The sequence below is a fragment of the Mesitornis unicolor genome, unplaced genomic scaffold (genome assembly GCF_000695765.1).
Source record: "Mesitornis unicolor isolate BGI_N332 unplaced genomic scaffold, ASM69576v1 scaffold6380, whole genome shotgun sequence".
Classification (NCBI taxonomy): domain Eukaryota; kingdom Metazoa; phylum Chordata; class Aves; order Mesitornithiformes; family Mesitornithidae; genus Mesitornis; species Mesitornis unicolor.
Genome location: NW_010160175.1, coordinates 62485 through 76787, shown reverse-complemented (window position 1 = coordinate 76787; position 14303 = coordinate 62485). Strand labels below are relative to the sequence as shown.

The 14303-nt window shown below is 39.0% G+C and overlaps 1 protein-coding gene across 1 annotated transcript in view; it reads left to right on the top strand.

The window, feature by feature from the left end:
* Positions 1 to 14303, top strand: part of GRIK1 (glutamate receptor, ionotropic, kainate 1) — a 75359-nt gene that overhangs the window by 32171 nt on the left and 28885 nt on the right. The window contains exons 8-12 of the mRNA XM_010189141.1: positions 5141 to 5248; positions 6408 to 6452; positions 9580 to 9693; positions 10854 to 11057; positions 11661 to 11884. Of these exons, the coding sequence (XP_010187443.1) occupies positions 5141 to 5248; positions 6408 to 6452; positions 9580 to 9693; positions 10854 to 11057; positions 11661 to 11884 (695 nt within the window). The remainder of the gene's footprint in view (positions 1 to 5140; positions 5249 to 6407; positions 6453 to 9579; positions 9694 to 10853; positions 11058 to 11660; positions 11885 to 14303) is intronic.

Below are 14303 nucleotides of genomic sequence, written 5' to 3'. Positions count from 1 at the left end.
TTGCTATCAAGCAACACAGTCTATGTCCTCTGTATATGTACATTAATCATTGTCAATAATTCTGTAACCATCAGAGTTCTGGTCTGTTTGTAATGGAGGAGACATCGTCACCCACCTCTGCATTTGGATGTCAGTTAGCACCACAGTCCTCATCAGAAATTTTGGATTATCAGTTCAAACCTAAAGTAGGCGTTCACCATCTTTGTAAGCAGGTAGTGCTGACTAAACAGAAGAAGTTTGTCACTCTGGTGCACATGATACGGCATTTGAGATCCTCATGTGTACTCATCTGCCACCTTTTCTTAAAAAATGAAGTATGCTATACCTGGTGTGGCATGGAGACACTAGCACTTGTGGAGTTTGCTTTGCTAATGTTCACTTTAGCTCACTAAAGTCTAGCTGAAGTAAAATGTTCTAGTGAGATGGTGGCTAAAGGAAATTATGATGCGAAGTCTCTCTTCAGGACAACACTGGTTTCCTTTCAAGTTGCCCATTTTGGTAGACTAGCACAGAAGTAAAATGAGTTTCCTAATCTCAGTCAAAACATAAAATGCATTCATTTTAACGAATGTATAGGTCCAGAAAGACTATGGTGTTAGCATGTCTCTGCTACTGTGCAATGGTAAATGAGCAAACATAATTTAGGGAATTGAATACTCATACTTCCTCAATTCCAGGTCAGATGTTTGGCATTTTTTTTCCTATTGTTTCATTCAGCATTTAAAAAAAGAAAAAAACAATGACACGGTGGTGGTGTAAGTCAATACCTTTTACTTCACAACTGTAGTTAATTAGAAATGTACATTAAATTAATAACTAATGCTCAGTTTTTCCTAGTAACTTCTAATAATAAATATAGAGATTATAACACCAAGAATTAAATATAGAAATATTCTTGCCATGTATAGCTATAATTTAAAAAAAAAGAAAAAAAAAAAACCCAAACAAAATGCAGTCAAGTTTCTTGCCTTCGTAGGTTACCTTTAACATGCTTGGGAAAGCAAAGGTCAAGATAACTCCATTGGCAAAACTGAGTAGACAGGAAAATATACTTATCTTCGATGTACCTGTTGTTTTACCCTAGTAAGTCTGGTAGCAGCTGAACTAATTGATTCTGTGATTGAACTCTTGATTGGCTTTTGCTGAAACTAAGACTGCTATAGTAACTGATTCAAGATGATGAAGTGGAAATTGATATAAAGACAGTATGATGGTGGTGTGAATTGATAGCAAGCTTCTGGAGAGTCTGCTCTTAGATGCAGACTCAGCTTCATTTTCCAGCTGTTATAATTTGCCGTCAATATATTTATATGGAAACCAATGCTGTAATTTAAATATTTAATCCCAGATGTCAGTTTGTAGTTTACCCACAATCTTTTTTTTTTAAGTAGTAAATCTAGAAAGTTTCACAGTTTTATTTAGGTTGCTTTGGATATTTTTGCCATGTCAGATCCTTGACAGCCTTCAGACATGACTGAAGTCTCATCTGTAATCTGTTCTATCTACTACCTTTTCAATGCTTAATAAGAAAGGGTCTGAGTAGCTGCCAGTCCTGTGTGGTTTGCTTCTCAACTACCATTTGAAACCAGCAATATTGGGTGAATTCCCCATTTTGTTTAATAAACAGCAGAAAGTAATCAAATGTTTACAACTTAGAAATAAGAATAAGAATTATCTGATAAAACATGGTATTAAAGAATGTGAGACCTTAGTTTGAACCTCAGATGAATACTGCATTACCTTACCTCTGCAAACTGAATTCCAGAAAGAACAACATTTTCTTATGGTCCTGTTGTCAGAGGCAGGCTGCAACCTTGCAGAAATGGATATAAGACAAACAAAGGAAGTTACAAAGAGAAGCCACTGAAAATCACATCTTTTAATTAAGCTGCAAGCTATACTCAAAATTATACAAACAAAATTAAAAATGCATTCTCTCAGTAAGTGTTTCAAATTGTGCCCTTAGTTCTTCTAATATTAAAGCAAGGAGCAGAGTACAAAAAAGCAATTTCTTTTGATGAATTAGATGATCAAGTTCTGATTCAACTTTTATTATATCCTGTAACATTTAACACGGAGTGTCACTAGAAACGTGAAAATTGATATAAATCTTGTGTATAAAAGCATGAAATCTCATTGCTGTGTTAAACAGTCAGGTGGTGTCTGACTATTCAGAAAGTTCTGCTTCATTTCTGTTCATTAATTGCATTTGAGAACTGTGCAACTGCTGCCTGTTCTGTCTGCCTGCTCACAGTGCTTAACAGGCACCTACATCCTTGATTTACCTGACAGGCATCTGGAAGTGCCGGTATACAGCTATGATTTTGGAGCTGTGATGCGTTTCACTGTCTTTGTGTGCAGCAGGCAGCTGTGCTTTAGGACTTGTATTGTATTAAAACCTTGGAAGTTTTACCAGAGACTTCAGAAGGCGTGGGTCTTAGCTCATCCCTCCCACTGTTTCTTAAGGAAAACTTTTGTTTCTGATCAGGAAAGAAACATCACCTGTCTGTCTAGACACACAAATACCACAACTATCTTGAAGTTGGAAATTAAAATATGCTCTACTGAACTCAAACCCATTTTTTTATTTTTGTTTAGAATAAATAAAATTAATAAAATATCAATCAGAAATACATTTAGAATTCAAATGCTATTTGAAGCATGTGCCTCACAATCAGGATCTGAAGAACATCCTCAATATTTAAGATTAATTCTTCTGAGAAACACCTCCTGACTCCTTTTTATAGTTTAAGTCACATTTTGGTGGTTACTTGACGGTCTAAGTGGGACTTAAGTAAGACTTAAGAAGTGCTGGCTATATGCACTTCTCTGCTACCTTGAAATTTAAGTATACATCTATGCAGCTTTCAGCACTTTTTGCTTCCATTTTTTTAGCATGGGGGTAGAAGCACTTACATGTATTTTCAGAAGTGAGCTAGCATTTCACCACATAAATCTTTTTGACAAGGATGGAGATTTAGGCTCCTGATACCATTTCCAAAAATAATGTATTAGTTCCTTGGTTCCTTTATTCAATATCATATCATGTTAGCAGAGAAGCTGAGCATCTGATATGTAATCAATAAATGTGAGTATTTCACAGAAGCAAATTACCCTCTGAGGAGGAATTGATCTCTAAAGATCATGTTTTAAAAAATATCCATCTTTATGAATAAGAGATGGGGTTAAAGTAATAAAAAGAGAGACTGAAAAAGAGATATTATATGATGAAATGTTTTCATGCATGTCCCCTCCTGCTATCTTAATTATATCAGTATACAAAACCACAAGTGTTTCACTGCTTACAGCAGTGTTCCCATGTCATTAAGATGGAAAGTCTCATAGAAAATTTGTTACATTTGTGCTTTTCCATTCTTATGTTACTTAAGCATGTTTTGAAATCCTGATATATTTCCACAAAACTCTGGATGCACCAGATTTGTCTGAGACAAATGGTGAAAACACTCCAGCGTCTGAGATTAAATCCTGCAGATTCAGAGCTAGAATTTAGATTTAGCAAGAAGGGGAGAGGCTATTCTTTAAGTCTGCTGATTTTTTCATGCAGCTTTCCTTATGTCATCTGTCTACAACAAATTAAATGAAGCAAATAACAATGTGCAGTAGAAGAGCTTTTAATATAAGAATTATATGGCTTAGACACATGAAGAATGCCGTCATTTATCATCAGCCTTTCTTGTATCTTTAACAAATTTAATGTAATGTGGAAGCTCTCAGAAATAGATTGTAAAAATCATCTGCAGTTTGAAATCCATCAAATACTTTCTTTTGTAGGTAAGCTTCAGCTTTGGGGACAAAATAGAGGCTATATGAGAGACAGATAGATCTCATTTAAAAGAAAGTGAGCTTGCTGGGAAGCTTACAAGATAGAGAAAACTTGCAGAGAAAGTCAGTTCTGGACATTGATCCTCCTGCAGTGAGGAAGCATTACCCAGCACAGGGAATCATCTTGGCTCTACAGACTGATGTACATAGTCCTCCACTTAAAATTACTCCTGATGCTAATGTTTAAAACGAAGGAAATGTGATTTCACTTAATTATGACAGAACAGTAAAATGCTACCTGGACCAAAACAGATCATATGGAACTTATATGCTGTACTTCAAATGCATATGTAAGACTTGCATTTACACTACAAAGTTTTTATTAGGCCTCTGTGACTGGGTGAATTTTTCCTGAAAGTCTTATTTTCAGAGCCATCGTCATTGTGCCATCAACACCCGTGAGCACAGGCAGTGGCATTGCTCCTATTAGGAATGATGCACCTTGTTTGCTTATGTGGGAGCTTGTGTCTTCTTCCTTGGTGATGCAAACTGAGTAGGGATTAGTGAAAAAAATCAACTGAGTTTTTCAGGAATGTCCAGGAATGCTAGGAGCCCAGTGCTGGGAGGGGAGATTTAACCTGTCCAAGAGACCAAGCAAGAATGACAAAAGCCCTTTTTTTTGTTTATCTCTTCCTGGAAAAATCTAAATTTCTGGGCCCTAAGTAGCAGAGGCAGTATCTATCAGGTGAGACTGGAAAATGCACAACTAAAGTGCTGAGAAAGCTTTGGTGAGTTGAAATGATTAGCCACCTTTGTTCATTAAAGACGTTCTGGGGACTCCCATTCAGCACTAATTGCCATTTTTTACCCGTTCCTTATGGAGAACTTAAAAGGTCTTGGGCTGGGGTAAAGATCACTCCAGTGAGACTGGTGAATTTAGACTGTCATACTCCAAGGTTTAGACTCAAAGCTTGAACAAAGCAGACGCTTTTTTTAATTTCTTAGTGAATTTTTAAGTAATGCAAAACTGCCCCTTCTTTGGGCACTTGTTTTATTCTCTCTTTCTCTCTCTTCAGGATATCTTTATATATATATAGTACTAGACATATGTCAATCAATATATATAAACTGTCACAAACTTGTGCCTGATTGTAAAATGCAAAACATATTGAAGAGAAACTAGGTCACAAAAAAGTTGAAGAAAATGTTTTTTGTCGAAGTAATAAAGCCACATATGTTTAAAAAGCCATTTGGAAGTGATTCAATGCTACATTTAATTTAAAATGCAATATATGTTATGGCTTCAGAGTAGTTCCCAGTAATCGTTACAGGGAAGAGTGTTTTTGTGTTCCCACAGGCACGGTGGGATGGCCTGACAGGACGCATAACCTTCAACAAAACAGATGGCTTACGGAAGGATTTTGATTTGGACATTATTAGCCTCAAGGAGGAAGGAACAGAAAAGGTAACCAGCTCTTTTGTGAAATGATGGCAGAAAGCTAATTTGCCTTTGTGTAGGAAAGTCCATTCTCCTCAGCTTGAATCTCCTGTGCTTGGGGTTAAAAGCACTATTCTCATTATTATTTAAGTCAAAACAAAGCTCCTAATTTTTGTTATTATTTTAAAATGTGTACCTTGAGTTTTGTTGTATGGGATAGGAATTTGAGACTGGCAGTAGTTACCTGAATGGAAATAATTCTTTAAAGTGCACGTTATCTTAATTTCTTGCCACTTTAACTTTGTGTGGTAAAATTTGTATGTCTAGATAAAACCTAGACCTATGTTACTTGTACTGCTTTTAATAAATGTGACATGAGGGAGAGCGGAAAGAACGTTCTTGAGTAATAACCTAAAAAGGAGTTGAGATGTTAAAAAAATCTTCATGCTTTTGAGACTGGATCAGTTCTTTTTTCCCCACATCCTTAACTGCTTATCATAAATTTTGTTGAAATGGTGAGACTAGAGGGGACTAAATGAGTTGTAGCTTCTTTGTTTGAAAACATAAAGTTCTGCATGATACAATTTCAGAAACTGGTTCTGCATTCAAACAAAAATAAAATTCATGTTCCTTCAGGATGCTCAGAAAAATGTGCCTCTGAAAAGAAAAAATTCCCTGTCAAAGGATCTTGCTTTCCTTAGTTTACCACTTACAAATTCTCCTGAAGATGCAGAGGTGTAAGGCAGGGAGAGCTCCTTGACTTGCAAAGACCATAGGAAGGAGCCCAAAGCCACCAACACTTTTGGCCATGTTTCACATTAGCCAGATAGCGCTGCTGCTGGCATCTGAACCCTGCCCATGTTGGAGACTGAGGAGGACTTGAGGGGCCCTGGAGGGATACAGAATGGCCTTGCCCTGGCCCTAAGTCAACAAACATGGGCTCCACTGGGCTCCCTCCAACCCTGCCTCAGAGGTGGCTGCTGTGGCTCTCCAAAAATCCACACCACCAGCTCATGTCAGCTGGAGACAGCATTGTCCCTTGCTCTGCGCACACCAGCTTGACTTGCAATGATAATTGCTGATGGGTTAATTGAGATTTTAAATGTAATTGCTCCCACACAGCTCTCCAGACTCATTCTCTTTTCATTTTTAATGAAGCACTCTGTTTATTTTTCTCTGTACCAAGGCTGCTGGCGAGGTTTCTAATCATTTATATAAAGTGTGGAAGAAGGTTTGTACACAGACGGATGATACAAAAACCTTTGGACTGGGTCTTCAGACTCATCCTTTGGGTTTTGACAGTGACTCTCATATTGCAGTTTAGAGACAACAGTCTATCTGAGAGTATGATGGGGCTCTGGGCAAACTGGTCTAGTTAAAGATGTCCCTGCTTACTTGTAAGGGGATTAGACTAAATGACCTTTAAAGGTCTCTTCTAACCCAATGCCTTCTATGATTCTATGAATTTTTCTGGTAGAATAAGTTTTGTGCTAAGTCAAGACACTGCAATTCCGAATAGTAAAAATATATTGATATCTTGGCAAGATTCAGCTTTTTTCACCAAAATGCATATTTTTTAGTTATTATTTTGTTTCCTGGGAGCTGTGCTTTTCCTTTCTTTGAGTAGAGGCTCCTGGCTGCACCAAAAGCAGTCCTTTTCTCAGCTGTTACCCTTCCTGATTTGCCTAACTTTCACCATGAATGGTAAATTTGAACCACTGTGAATGGATATTGGCGCCAGCAGCAATGACTCTCTTAATGTTCAGGGTTGGGAGTTTTTTTGCCTCCCACAAAATGTGGACTGTGCAGGCAATGTTTGAGCATTGTTGACCCAAAATTTAGTGTGTTATTAGCTCCTTACAGAAAAGAATATAGATGATTAAGTGGATGTTGTCATTCACTAACTCGTGGAAATTGGAACTAAACTTATTTATAAAAGATCTAAATTACCCCAGGAATCTCAGCTCTCTTTTAAAGTGAGGTGACTCTGCCTGGTGGATAAAGGCACTGAGGTGGGAGTGAGAGAACAGCTCCATGTGTTGCTCCCCACTGGAGGTACAACCTACGGCTGTAAGGAGAAGGTAACAACTGCATTCACCACCTTTAAAGTGTTCTGGAGTCACAAGATCAAAATTTCTTATTACACTTAAGATTATATTTTAAAGGTATTTCACACAGATCTTATTATTTCCCACCCTTCCCACATACACAATTATAAAAGATTTTGGTTTTGTGTTGATTTGAGAGGGATTTTAACGCTATAGAGTAGACCAGTGCAAAATATCCTATAGCACTCTTTTCATGATCCTATAAAGCCAATACTTAATAACCTTGTTTTAATCGTCAGTGAATCAGGCTACGGCACTAAAGCCTCCATTTCCCTCATTACTGGTGAATAGATCATCCTACCTGACACACAGAACCCTATTGAACCATTCTCACTTTTGACTCTAGGCATTTCCTGTTATGATGAATTGATTTAAAGCAAATTACAATTGGTTCAGAGCACAGGCTTGCTGAGAAGGGCATATGACACCTCTCAAACTTGTCACTAAACTGCAATAAATCCCCCGGATTCACCATAGTGATGTACTACCTTGGCCTCATTCTTCCAGTGCCCCTCTGACCTCCTCCATCACTCTGATCAAGGCTGACCTGTGGTGTCATTCTTTTATCCAGATGTAGAGTAGTCTCCTGGTGTATTTTGTATGCACTGTGACCGTGTCACTCCATGTTCTTCATGGTTGTTCTCCTCTTCCCTGCTACCAGCCAATATAAGCATAACAAGTCAGTAACAACGAGCACAACGGCTTTATGATTAACTCAGTCACCTTGGTGCAAATTCAAGGACACTGGTTATTTACTATATTCCTGACACAGGCTAACATAATATCCAATATTTTATTCTGTGTGTACTTTCCTGATCAGTTTTCCAACTTGATCTAGTTTTGGAAACAAAGGGAATGACTGATAAATGCTCGAAAAAATAATTTAAATAAATAAATAAATAAATGGCATGATTATCCCCATTAAGCATGCATTGGAAAAAAAGCTTGTGAAAGGCGGAAGCAATGGCACCCAGGGACACAAACCCTGAGTTTGTTTGAAATTATACAGATATTGCTCCAAATTCACACTCAGCAAGCACATATTAATCTGCTTAATCTGGGTTTGGTACAAAGGCAACACCATCTCTGTCTCAGTTAACAACCAAAGAAAAAAGTCCAGCTTGAGTCTGAAAAGACTGAGCGTCTGATGGCAGATAGAGACCTTCAGCACACAGGACAAGTCAGTGAGTTTTGTCTTAGACTTACTTGGCAGCTTCGCTGGCAATCTCAGCAGGGAGGATCTGAAAGCAGATCCCTCCTGGGTACAGCTGAAACATGCTGGCAGAGTGGCACGGTGATGCGAATGGCTCTGTGGATGGCCAATGTCAGAACCCCAAGTCATCCATCTGGTGCTTGCCACAAATGTTCACTACAAACCAAACTGCCTGAGCCAGCCACTTGCCTGGAGTTTTCTCACATCAGCCCTCGGCCATGCTGTGTGTGTAAATCTAAAGGCAAAAAAACCTGAAGATGCTTTCAGACTGCATTTATGTTAAGTAAATAAATTAATATAGTTATAATTTCTGTCCTCACAAGGTGTAGATACAAATCCACAGAAATAATGAAGATTTTTCCCTTGAGGCTTTGGATTGGGCATTAAATACTGTAATTCTTCACTATCTCTGCAGATATAAAGGAATTTGCCTTTTGCCACTTGTATTTGCTGAACAAATACTGATCAGTGGGTGAAATGGTATCACCTTGCTAGCTCTGTCATATACAGTAGTCAAGAAATGGCAGAATAATCTTTGCTAAACCTGCTGAAGGCACAGCAGAAGCAAAAGGCCAGTGCATCCATCAATCTGCTTCAACATATTTATTCAAGCTTTTAAACTGTTGTATTAGAAGAGAGAGGTCTTGCCATATGTTTCAACTTTACCATTTACAAAAATTTAAAAATTCATAAAAATAGACATTTGACATTTTTTAGCAGGACACAAAGTCAACATGTTCTACTTTGTAGCAAATTGGCTAATACACCACTATATTGACATGCCTTTCACTCTTACAGCTTATTCATTTCCACCTGCTTTTGAAAGGGCAGTGTATGCCCTGTGTTTTCTATATCAGCCGTTTGATGTTGCTGCCTTACTCAGACCTGCAGCCGTTTCCTCCTCTAGCATTTCGTACTGCTGGTGTCTCTTTCTGTGGTGACTAGAGCCAGTGAGCTCTTCCCAAGCAGTGAGTGTTTAGGAAAACATTTCGGTTCACTGTGGCCGGGCAGCTGCTCACCCGCTCTCTTCTGCACAGATTGGGGTTTGGAACTCATACAGTGGCCTTAACATGACAGACAGCAACAAGGACCGATCGACCAACATCACTGATTCCCTGGCTAACCGGACGCTTATCGTCACCACCATTTTGGTAAGTCTTGCTGGGCAGAGGTGTAGGATGCAAGCATCACTGATGGTAGGTTGCATGTCTCTCTGCAACCACCTTTCCCAACTCTGCCCTGCACTCTGCGGCTGTTTCCTGCCATGTTAAATAATGTTTTGTTAAACTACCCTGGTTTCAAGCAGATATTTTGGTTTAGGCTCAGAATCGACTTACATATTCATCTATCCACAAAACTGATTAAAAAAATACCCCACTGCTAATGAAAGACCCTTGGAAACCTCAGCCTCCAAAATTGGTTGGCTTACTTCAATATTTTAGAGACAAACCCTGCATACTTTTTTTCCCAGAAGAATTAACATACAAAAATACTCAGTTTTGTAATTGGCGCTTATGCATCCTTCCTTTTTACTGAAAATGAGATAAAGAGGAATGAAAGAGGGTAGCAAACAGTGGATAAACAGATTGAAGTATGTCCTTACTGTGATAAATGGTAAATATGCAACTGGGTATTCACAGATTGTTTGGCCTCATGCTTTCTCCCTGGCCAGTAATACCTACCTCCTCAGGAGGAGGGACAGAGCTCAAAGGCTCCCTCTACACACCTCTTCTATTGACAGAGGGTTTTTGCCACATTAAACTGCAGAAACTTCCTTGCACTGATCTCTGCAAAATCCTTTACAAAGAAAAGCCACAAGGTACTTGGTGGTCTACCTATGCTATTCTCCATTCTCTCATGTGAATACTGGCTCAACTCACAGCTGTTTTATACATTTGAAGCTTTTTTTTCAATAAAAATTTATTTCTTACAGAATATCCAGGTTTACATTCTCCTTTTTCTGTTATTTAGGCTTCTCTCTCCTTCAACATCCCTTCCTGTCCCTTAGGGTGGGACAATACAAAGCATAGATCTTGGATCTGATTTTGGAGCTGCTAAGCACTATTTTAATTGAAGCTCGTGGGAGCTATGAATGGTCTGTTCCACTGAAAATTAGGGCCTTTGTGCTTATCACTAATTGATTCAGTCAATTTGTTAACACACCTAAAACAGCTTTTAATGGACACGGTAAATTACTGGTTTCCATCTAATTGCAATCAGTTTATAAAATATTCACATAATTTAGAGAAACTGATATAATCTGAAACAAATCTCATTTCTGTTGCTACATGTCTACTGTCTTTTTCTATAGGAAGATCCCTATGTTATGTACAAGAAGTCTGACAAGCCGTTGTATGGAAATGACAGATTTGAGGGTTATTGCCTGGACTTACTAAAGGAGCTGTCAAATATTTTAGGCTTCATCTACGAGGTCAAACTAGTTTCTGATGGTAAATATGGAGCCCAGAATGACAAAGGAGAGTGGAATGGGATGGTCAAAGAACTCATAGATCATGTAAGATTGAATCCTTCTCTCTTTATTCTCCTTTCACCTGTGATATTTTATGTTAAGCAAGTCCAAATGAAATGTTTGCTTTAGTTTTCACTTTTTAGAGCCACTGCTCTGTCTTTTTTGCCATTTCTCAGAGTAGGAAGTCACATCAGTATGTCTGAAACACCAGTTTGTGGGTGTCTGGGAGAACTTCCATCTGCAGTGGGGCAATGGGTCCTGCCCACCCCTTGGCTGCAAACTTCAACGGCAAAGGCTGAGCTTCCAACTCGCCTCTGCCCTGCAGCAGCCACTGAGCTGTGGACATAGTCCCTTCCCAGATGGTTTGGCAGTCCTCACTCGCAGTCTGCCCCATTGCACAGGACCAACCCCATGTCCCTAGTCATACCTCTCCTACTCCCATGAGTCACACAAGTCCCTTTGCCTGAAAAAAGAGGAGACAGTGTCATGTTCCGAAAAATACCCTAGAAATGTTAAATTTTGTCATACACTTCAGATTTACAGTCAAATTCAGATTACTTTTTAACACTTGGGGGGAAAAATGGAAGAAACAGTAATGTCTTTGCTGAACATGAAAAAGAATGAGTATTTTCCCATTTGTGTTTTCAGAAAGCTGATCTCGCAGTTGCTCCCCTGACTATTACCTATGTAAGAGAGAAAGTAATTGATTTTTCCAAGCCCTTCATGACGCTGGGAATCAGTATCTTGTATCGGAAGCCAAATGGGACAAACCCTGGTGTTTTCTCCTTTTTAAACCCTCTTTCTCCTGATATTTGGATGTATGTTCTCCTAGCCTGCCTTGGAGTCAGTTGTGTCCTCTTTGTCATTGCAAGGTAAGTTGAAGATGAAGTTTTAGATGCATCCACATTAATTACCTCTCCTCCCACAGGTGTTGCATGGGATTTGCAAAGTAGATGTGGTGTAATACTATCCTAAGGGTTTTATCCAGTCCTAAAACATAACATTCTAGAAGGTCTCTTGCTATTTTCACATCAACACTGCTATCACTTTTTTATATTGCAATGTGATGAGATTTTATTTTCCTTAAGGGTTGAACAGAGAGAAATATCCAATGAAATGTGTCAGCCTTCCTTTGTCAATACACAACACCTCAACAGACTTCATGTTGAGATGCAGTTTATATTACTTGCATGTAAGCCCTTCTCTGTTCCACTAACTGCACACAGTTAAGAGGTAAGAAAGAGGATGTGAACATATTTTTGCTGAAGGATGTTAATTAGCTCTGCGCATTTCCCCTTGAAAATACAAGATGACGTGCCTGGGAACCTGAGAGGACAATTTGTGAGGTGATGTATACCCAAGGCTCTTTCCTAGCACCATCCTGATGTGCACTCTGCCTGCCAGTGGCAGGGTCCTGGTGGAGTCCCTATTCAAAACCAGCAGCAAATAAGCACATCCATACCGCATTTCCAAATGAGGCCAAAGCTCATAAGGTTCTCAGAGGCAGGTGTACCACAAAGTTTCTGGACCAGTGGACCACAGTCACATCTCCAGAGGGCCAGCAGAGCACTCCACACTCTTATCACTGAACTTTACCTTAAAAACTCTAGATAGCTGGTACAGTTTCACAAACCAGATACAAGCTGCTTATCGTGGCCTCAGAGATCCTGGACCATAGTTTGGGAGTCGGTTGCTGTAGAGCTTTGGACAAGAGAAAACCAAGCATGAAAGAAAAGGAACTTAGAACCTTGTCAGGGGAAATTGGTCATTTGAGGCTTACTTTTTAATATACTCCTCAATAAACCTGGACTCTGAACTGGTGTAGTTATTGTCCTTTTCTTAAGATAGTGGCTTTGAATTTAATTTCCAACTCTGTTGATTTGATCTCATCCGATCCTTACTTTTTCCTTTTCATAATTTCAGACGTAAATATTTTTACTAGTGCTTCACAGAGATTCACATTTTGGTTCATTTTACTGAGGATCCCTAATTAAACCTTTCCCCACTTCAGTTATTTTGCATAAACAGCAACAATATATTCCACATTTTAAAAGTACATGGGAAAACGGGCCAAGGAAACATTTATACTACGAAATATAAGAAGTGAAGTGATATATCACTAGAATGCCACACATTCACATCACAGCAAAAGTAACATAGAAATGCTGTGGTTCTTATTGCAAATAATGTCATTCAACTTTAAGAAGTCAGCAGTAATGTATATATTCCAATGCATACAAACACATACCTCACTCAAACATCCTAAAATAATTGTAATCTGCGTCACTAATTCTGATAATATAACAAGTTCTGCCTGACTTCCACTTCTGTGTGAGCCAGGTCAAATGAAGCTCTTGCTGCTTTTCATCCAATTCACTGTTTTCTTTTAATCCAAAGACACAGCCCTGAAAAACACATAAGCAGTTCTGCTGAGAGTGCCTGGCCTCAGACATACATTTCTCTGTGGTCCATCAAACAACCCCTGTTCCAGGTGGACAACCTATGTTAATGCTCTGTTTGTTTGCATGTTTCTATACCAGTACCAAAGTACAGGCTATTGTGGGATTTGTTTTTATCTTTAAATTGCTGAGAATGTGAAGGACAAGGGAATTAGAGGAGGAGAGGTCATGGGTTAACGTATTAGTGTTGGCCCTAGGTAAAAGAAAGAGTTCATCCATCCCGTGCAGCTATGGGACTGTATACAATTAGTCATGACTTCCCACAGGCTCTTGCAGTGGCTCACTGTACCATAAATAATAACTCTTACTGTACGCAAATCATGATCTCATTCATGACTAATATTAAATCTGCTTGACTGTGACAGATTGACTTTTCTGCAGTTGTGTGCCAAGACTAAAAACATCCCACAGTCCTCTCCACCTCAGAACAGGCAGAAGGGAAAACAAAGCCCGAGTTATCCTCGGCACTTCTATTTTTTGAAATAACAGTATGAAATTTGCAAGAATAAATAAGTATTGGGGTCCTCTATCTGCTTGCAGAGCTTCCTACTCACAGATAAGCGGCCAGGAGCAAACCAAAGGGAAACCCACAGTGCACACAAACCATTAGCTGTGAAACTTGTTTGCTTTTCTCTCTTGGCTGCTAAATATTGCTCCGAATTGCAGTGTAGCCTTTGGGTAAATCCATAGGTTTGCCCTGTGTAACTGTGTTATGTTTTGTTTCTTAAGTCCTCCTAAAAAGCAGTAGTTCCAGGAGCAGCCTAACTGATGAAGCCTGCGTTGCCTACAGAGTTGTGTCTCGTGGTGGACTGTGATCGCCAGTTGAAGTCTG